This window comes from Aquarana catesbeiana, linkage group LG06, assembly GCF_042186555.1.
Source record: "Aquarana catesbeiana isolate 2022-GZ linkage group LG06, ASM4218655v1, whole genome shotgun sequence".
Classification (NCBI taxonomy): domain Eukaryota; kingdom Metazoa; phylum Chordata; class Amphibia; order Anura; family Ranidae; genus Aquarana; species Aquarana catesbeiana.
In genome coordinates, this window is record NC_133329.1 from 34,949,347 (window position 1) to 34,958,098 (window position 8,752).

At 38.2% G+C, this 8,752-nt stretch overlaps 1 protein-coding gene across 1 annotated transcript; it reads left to right on the forward strand.

Annotated features, from left to right (window-relative positions):
- The first annotated feature begins 3,256 nt into the window (after positions 1–3,256).
- On the forward strand, positions 3,257–7,950 carry LOC141147940 (up-regulator of cell proliferation-like). Its single transcript, XM_073635100.1, has one exon. The coding sequence runs from the start codon at positions 3,292–3,294 to the stop codon at positions 7,948–7,950; it is 4,659 nt and encodes a 1,552-aa protein (XP_073491201.1). The 5' UTR covers positions 3,257–3,291.
- The last annotated feature ends 802 nt before the right edge of the window (positions 7,951–8,752 follow it).

The window sequence follows — 8,752 nt, forward strand, 5'->3', positions numbered from 1 at the left end:
ATCGCGGGTCCCGCAGACTCAATGTCCGCGGGGATACCCGCGATCGTCTCGTGGTGAGGAAGAACGGGGAAATGCTGATGTAAGCAAGTATTTCCCCATTCTGCCTGATGACACTGACACTGATCACTGCTCCCTGTAATCGGGAGCGGTGATCAGTGTCATGTCACACATAGCCACACCCCCCCAAGTTAGAATCACTCCCTAGGACACACTTAACCCCTACACCGCCACCTAGTGGTTAACCCGTTCACTGCAAGTCGAATTTACACAGTAATCAATGCATTTTTAATCACACTGATCGCTGTATAAATGTGAATGGTCCCAAAATATCGCCAAAAGTGTCTGATCCATCCGCCATAATGTCGCAGTCACAATAAAAATTGCTGATCGCCGCCATTACTAGTAAAAAAAAAAATTATTGATAAAATGACATAAAACTAACCCCTATTTTGTAGATGCTATAACTTTTGCGCAAACCAATCAATAAACGCTTATTGCATTTTTTTTTTTACCAAAAATATGTAGAAAAATACATATCAGCCTAAACTGAGGAAAAAATGTTTTTTTTTATATATTTTTTGGGGATATTTATTATAGCAAAAAGTAACAAATAATGCATTTTTTTCAAAATTGTCGCTATTTTTTTGTTTAGAGTGAAAAAAAAAAAGCAGAGGTGATCAAATACCACCAAAAGAAAGCTCTATTTGTGGGGAAGAAAAGGACATCAATTTTGTTTGGGTGTCACGTCGCACAACCGCGCAATTATCAGTTAAAGCGACACAGTGCCGAATCGCAAAAAGTGCTCTGGTCTTTGGGCAGCCAAATGGTCCGGGGCTTAAGTGGTTAATGACGGCGGCTGGTTGGCTAGTGGTTAATAGTATAGTTTGTGAGCTTCTTTTTTTGAAGTACGTTTTATGGATTTCATGGGAAATCAATACAGAGTGCATAAAAAACTCTTCAAAGCCACAACCCCACAGTCCCTGTACACCCTTTTATCCCAGTATTTACAGTTTTCCCCAATATATTCAAAATATAAACTTCAGGTTTGTGTTTGATAGAAATTGGCTTGTGTCAGGACAGCATGTGAGCATCTAAATAGGCAGCAAATAGAGAGACAATGAAGGTGTTCTTACAAAAGAATTGAGTGTGTTATCCAAGAGACAATAGCCACAAATATTTTATAGTGGCTGAACTGTATGTAAGAAGCTTGGTTAGGTCACACTATAAAAAGTGCTAAAGTAAACGTGTTCAAACCACACATGTGAGGTATTTCCATAATCGTTATGCCCCGTACACACGGTGTGGGCTCCATCGGACATTTTCCATCGGATTTTCCGACACACAAAGTTGGAGAGCAGGAGATAAAATTTTCCGACAAAATCCGTTGTCGGAAATTCCGATCGTGTGTACACAAATCCGACGGACAAAGTGCCACGCATGCTCAGAATAAATAAAGAGATGAAAGCTATTGGCCACTGCCTCATTTATAGTGCCGACGTACGTTTTTTACGTCACCGCGTTTAGAACGACCGGATTTTCCGACAACTTTGTGTGACCGTGTGTATGCAAGACAAGTTTGAGCCAACATCCGTCGGAAAAAATCCTAGGATTTTGTTGTCGGAATGTCCGAACAAAGTCCGACCATGTGTACGGGGCTATAGAGTGAGAGCAATAATTCTAGCACTAGACCTCCTGTGCAACTTTAACAGGTAACCTGTAAAATTGTTTAAAGAGTCACCTATGGAGATTTTTAAGTAGTGTAGTGTGTCGCCATTTCACGAGCGTGCGCAAATTTAAAGTGTGACATGTTAGGTATCTATTTACTCATCGTAACATCATCTTTCACATTATACAAAAAAAATTGTTGTAACTATTGTATTTTGTTTTTAATTAATTAAAGTGTATTTTTAATTTTATTTTATTGTGCTTGAAAGACCACTGCGCAAATGCAGTGTGACAGTGTGACAAAACATATTGCAAAAACCACCATTCTTTTCTCTAGGGTCTCTGCTAAAAAAAATATACAGTGGAACCTCGGTTTGCGAGTACCACTTTTGGCCTGAGGTGGGGGGCGCCGGAGCCGAGCAGAGCCGTAAGTCGCCAATCGTCGGCATTCAGAAATGCACGGAAAGGCCCGAGGACAGTTCGGCTGACCTTGGCAAACCTCGGAAAGGCTTGTGAACGGAGTCTTTCTGAGGTTTGCAGAGCTCCGCCGAAGTGTTCCTCGGGCCTTTTCGGCCATTTCCAAGGCTCTCCGCCCCCCCCCACCTCTGGCCACATGCGGTATTGTATCTCTCAATGCGGAACAAATTATTTTAGTTTCCATTGACTTCAATGGGAAAACTCGCTTTGATATGCGAGTACTTTGGATTACGAGCATACTCCTGGAACGGATTACGCTCGTAATCCGTGGTTCCACTGTATATAATTCTTTGGGGTTTGGGGCTAGAAGTAATTTTGTAGCAAGAAATACTAATTTAAACTTGTAATTTAAAAGTTTCAGAAAAGGCCTGGCCAGCAAGCTGTTAAATAAAATATATGAATTGTGTCTGATGTTGTGATTTAGGTTACTGGCACTTTATAATCCTCTGCTCTTTGTCTGAGCATTCTTTTCATGTCTTGTCCTGTAGCTAAATCTTACACACCTGCATCTGGACATTGATAAAAAGTGTTTGTGGTTTGCTATAGATAAAACAGCAGCAAAAAGTAACTGCTGTCCTCAAATCACCCTCAAACTAATATTTAAAAAAAAAAAAAAATACCCACAATAAAGGAACACTAAATCACTAAAATAAGAACTCACTAACTGAGATGTTTGCACTAAAGTTAGAAATCAAACATGGAGCTTACACAAATGGTAGCCCTAATAAGATCTTTTAGTTTAAACAAAGAGAGGGTGTTAACAAGATCCTACCACCGACATTCACAAAAGTAAAGCACAGTTTTCCAACAGACCTTAATCCCTCCCCATCTTTGTCCTACAGCAGATTCAATACAAAAACCCTATGACTTCTGGCCCCTTTTATAGTGAAGATAGGGGTGGAATTTCTCTCATTACTGCCCATTCTAAACTTTCTGACCATGGTTCACAGTCAGTTATGCTTTAAAAAATGTCATTGTTATTCCGTACAAAAAACCAAACTACCTGGAAGTAGATATGCCATGAATACATGGTCTGAACCTTATCCTGGTCCTCATTTAAATCATAGTAAAGGTAAATCAAATTTACTTAAAAGATGACTTGTTGATACCTAATGTTGAATATTTCTGTTTACAGAGAAAGACGCTTTTATGAATCTCCTTGTACTGTTGGAGATGGAGAAGTATATTTCTAATAAGCTGACTTTGGGGGATATTCTAGAAATCTCAGCAGAGAACAGTCAAGGAAATAAACCCCAGAAGATAGAAGATGTACCCTGGTGTACTCTGAGGAAGATCATGGCTCTGGACAGTACAGCAAGGAACATTATGATTGACACAGAAGAGGGAGAAGAAGAAGATCCATTTGAAACTATAGTTGAAGATCCACAAAATGCAAAATCCATCCACCCTCTTGATGTCCTCTGTGTTCTCCTGCATTGTTCAGACAGTTTTCTACAACAGGAGATTGTCAACAAAATGGCCGTGTGTCAGTTTGCTGTCCCTCTGTTGCTCCCTGCTGGAGACGGGTCACATTGTACCCTCATGCTGTGGTCAATGAGAGACATTGTGAAAAAGTGGAGACCTCAGTCACTAGATGACAGTACAGGATTCAGAGAGGAAAATGTGGTGAATATTTCCATGCCAATCATTTCTTTTGTAAGATTAGGGAAATCCAAGTTGTCTAAATCTAAAACACTGAATCAAGTTCTTAATCCAGCCCAGCAGAATCACAACTTCTTCATCCATAATGATATGATAGGAGGAAACCTTGAGAGGAAAATATCTGAAGGACTTTTGGAAATGTCATGGTATTTTCCCTCCAGCAGATGTTTTTCTGATGTTTTTCCAGAAGCCTTTGCAGTGACCAACCTACGTGGAGACCTGGAGTCCAACTGGGACCAGTTCACATTTTTGAGTAAAATCTCATCAGCTGTATTTATATTTATGGAGACAATCAATGAGCGAGAATTCCAACTGTTATCAAAACTCAGTCAGAGTGACACCACATTTTACTTTGTTGTTACTCCTAGTCAAGGCACAACATTAGAGGAAAAAACAAAAAGTATTCTTCAGCGTCTATTACCAGTATTAAAAAGTGAGAGTGAACATGTTGTCTTGAAGTCAGAGAATGATGCAAGATTCATTAACACATTACAAAAAAAACTTCAAACTCTCTTAAAGAGATGTACCAAAAATTTAAAACTAGGAGATGTTTCAAGTTACATTAATAATTATAATTTTGTAGTGGATGAAGATACAAACGAATGCCAGAAAGCAAGAGACCTTGCCAATCAAATCACTCGAGGAATCCATGATGTAGCACAGTATAAAAAGCAAACAATGAAATTACAAGGAGATCTCTGGAAGCAATTGTCTAAAATAAAAAAAGAACTTTGCAGAATGAAAAATCAAGGAGATGAGAATGCAGCAAAATATCAGGCTGCTCTCCTAAATAAATGCAATAACCTGTACTCAGAGCAATATAAACATCAAACCCCAAAAGGTATAAAGATGTTTACAGAGGCTCTTACTGATTTGTCTCAGAAAGAAAGAAAATATTTTCTAAAATGGATGAAATTTCAGCTTGATGCAACTGCAAGAAAAAATCTGTCTGAACTTCAAGGTACATATAAGCAGAAATGTACCAACACTGCACATAGAAAAGAACTTCAGGACTTAGATCATAAACTGTCAGATAGCTCTTTAGGGATAGAACACTTTCTACGTGAACTGGGTCAGTTCTATGAAGCTGAATGTTCTATGACAAAACAAAAACAAATTGATAGACACAAAAAAAAGTTTGCTGAACTTCCAGGGATAGCAGCTGATCTTCTGTTGGATGGGTTTCCATTGGAGCTTATTGATGGAGATGCCTCCAACATCCCCTTGCAATGGATAACAGATGTCTTGACTGAGTTGGACATCAGAACAAGTAGACGATGTCGATTGAGAGTGATAACTGTGCTGGGAGTGCAGAGTACGGGGAAATCTACCCTTCTCAACACCATGTTTGGTCTGCAGTTCCCGGTGGCCTGTGGGCGATGCACACGAGGGGCCTTCATGACTCTTCTTAATGTAAAAGAGAACTTTCAGGTAAAGCTGGGCTGTGACTTCATCCTGGTGATAGACACTGAGGGGCTAAAAGCTTCACAGTTGGCCTCTCTGCAGGACAGCTATGAACATGACAATGAACTGGCCACACTAGTGGTTGGGTTGAGTGATATCACCATAGTCAATATGGCAATGGAAAACACAACAGAAATGAAGGATATTTTACAGATTGTAGTCCATGCTTTTCTTAGAATGAAAGAAATTGGGAAGAAGCCCAACTGCCAGTTCGTACACCAGAATGTCAGTGATGTATCAGCTCCTGATACAAACATGAGAGACAGGAGGAGACTTCTGGAACAGCTGAATGAAATGACAAAGGTGGCTGCCCAAATAGAGGGAAATAATAATATTTCAGCTTTCACTGATGTGATGAAGTACGATCTTCAGAAGGACAATTGGTACATTCCTGGCTTGTGGCAGGGAGACCCACCAATGGCTCCAGTAAATCTTGGCTACAGCTCAAATCTGCTACAGCTAAAAAAGTATTTGCTTAAGTTTATGGAAAGTGAGAAATCTGATAACAAACCATCCAGCATCTCTGACTTTATTACTTGGATAGAAAGCTTATGGCGATCTGTGAAACACGAGAAATTCATCTTCAGTTTTAGAAACAGTATGGTGGCCAAAGCCTACAATAGTTTGTCTAGACAGTATTCCTTATGGGAATGGGATTTCTGTAAAAGAATTCACAACTGGGTGATCAGCACAGAAAATGACATTAGAAATCAATCTGGAGAAACATATGAAATCAATAAACATGAGCTGCAGAATATTCTTCTGGAGGAAGAAAGCAAGATGACTGCATCACTAGAAAAATATTTTGAAAACTCAGAAAATGCTAATCTCATAGAACGACACAGAGAAGAATTCAAATTAAGTATAAAGAGTCTGAGAAAAGAACTTGAAAGAAATGCTCTTAGCAAGTGCAATGAGGCTGTTTCTATCCAGAAAGGGAAAATAAAAATCCAGGATATTCAGAAAAAAACCCAGACATTGATTGAAGATAAAATATCGGATCTTCTACAAAGATATAGACAGAATAATCGGGAAGTAAGTGAACGAGAAATTCAACAAGAATTTGAGTTGATGTGGAAGAAGACAATAGCAGAGCTGCAGTTTGAAGAACTTAGAAGATGTGATGTGGATCATTCTCTTCTTCACCTTCTCAGAAATGACATGCAAAATAGAGCACCTTATATAAATGAAGCATTAATTAAGGTTAATAATTTACATCACTATGGAAAGCAAGATATCAAGTTTTGTAGAGAAGATAGAAGGTACTTTGACCACTCCTATAAAGCAGTTTTAAAGAACCTAATATTTAAGCAAGACTGCAATAAGAAGATTAGCAGTCTTGTTGAATCAATAATGCAGACCAGTGATGAGTATATAAAAGAGAAGATGTCTTCTAGTGATGATTACAATGAAATGTACTCCAAGGAACTGCTACACAAGGTCAATAAAATACTAAATAATAGAGATGCGAGAAGACTTAACTTCACGGCACAGTTTGAGCTGGATATCAAATTTCTCGTTTTTGGAAAAGCCTCCCTAGAATTCCAGAAGTTACATGACAAATTTATTATTAAGAATGACTCCAAACGTTGCCTGGAAAAGCTAAAGCCCCAGTACTTGTCCATGTTTCTCAGTATTTTCCACAAAAAAGATGAATACCGAAACAGAGCTAGACAGTTTTGTGAGCTGTGCCTGAAACCAGCAATAATGGATTATATTTTCAAACATCTTGGACAAAAAATAGTTGATGAGATTTTAACTGGTTCTGAAAATATCTCATTTAGCAGCCGAAGTTTTTTCCAGTGTACAATTTTGGAGGAGCTCCTAGAAGACATGTCATTCCAAAAGTATGTTGAATACATTGGTTCATATAACAATTTTATAAAGCAATGGATTTTAGGTTACATCACAAAAAAAATTGACAGGACACCAATTTTAGAAACCTTGCTGGTGCCTATCCTATCATCTATTGACACCAAAATAAAAATTGCCCTTAAAAATGCAAAAAAAGACTCTGTCTCAAGCTTTTTGGAGCAGTTCTGTGAATTGTTAAAAACAGAATTGGTGATTCCAGAGAAAGAGATGAAAGTCATCACATTTCACAACTCGGGGAACGTTATGCAGCTCTCATCAGAAATCGATCACTTCCTCACAGAGACAAAACAACAAATCCAATCAGAACTACGATCTTTGGATATACAATCTGTACTTTCCAGGGTGACAGTGAAGCCTCAGGATGAATTGTTCAGGAAGGTGGTTGGCTGTGGCAAGCAGTGTCCATTCTGTGGTGTCCCCTGTGAGGCCGGAGGGAGTGATCATACAAATCATTCAGCATCTATTCACAGACCACAAGGATTGGCAAGTTACTATGATGAGGAAAGTAAGAAGCTGGAAATTGATATCTGTACTACTGCTGTGGTATCTAACACAGTTTTTTCAAATTTAGATACTGAATGGAAAGATCATCTCTATAAAGAGTATCGTACGTATTATCCAGATTGGTCCATTCAGCCTGACTCCAGCATTGAGTCCTCAGATTACTGGAAGTTCATCTTTGTAAAGTTTAATCAAGAATTTTCAGAAATGTTTGGAGCATTACCTGCTGAGCTGCCGGATATTTGGAAGCAAATCACCAGAGAGCAAGCACTTCACAGCTTGAAAACAGTCTTTAATATGAAATGACAGCCATATAGTGATCCATAGTAAAGAGATCATTACAAACAGCTTTACATGATAAATACAGGAGTTTTTATGCAAGAATGAATTACCCTTTAACCATATTCTATTGAAATTGTGCAGTTGAGCAGCTTCACACCAGTTGGCAAGGTCTGCTGCTTGAACAGTACACCAATCCAAATCAAAATGCTATATTGACTTTGGATTAATGCGCAGGTACCACTACCTACGGAACATGTAATTTGTTTATTGTACACCGAAGGGGCTTGTCTTATATGCAGATACTCCAAGTTAAAGAAGATCTTCTTTACAGTCTATATTACTATTAGATATATCATCGTTATCCAACAAGGATATTACATGTATCTACAATTGGGGAACTGCATTTACAAAATTATCATTTGTATACAGTTTCTTGCTGCATTGTTGTTACCCTACTTTAGGAATTATTACATTTCTGGTTACTCCTATACCAGGCAGGATGGATTCATGTAGAGTTTCTTTTTTCCACTTGTATTGGACTTTTGCTTTATTGAACTTGGGTTTTGAGTCATGTTGATGACAGTTGATTTATTGAGCGATTGTTGACTAACAATGTAATTATTGTAATTGATATGGTCTTCTACAAGTTTGTAATGATTTGTATATGCCACATGGCCCCTCTGAATTTGTATTTTTTTCTTTGGTAGAAATAAAAACATTAAAGTCTATGTACCAGTCTTTTCTTTATTTTTTTTTATCATATACTTTTTACTGAATTTGTAAGTTTACACACATGAGAAGGTATAGAGGTGTAAAAAAAAATGTA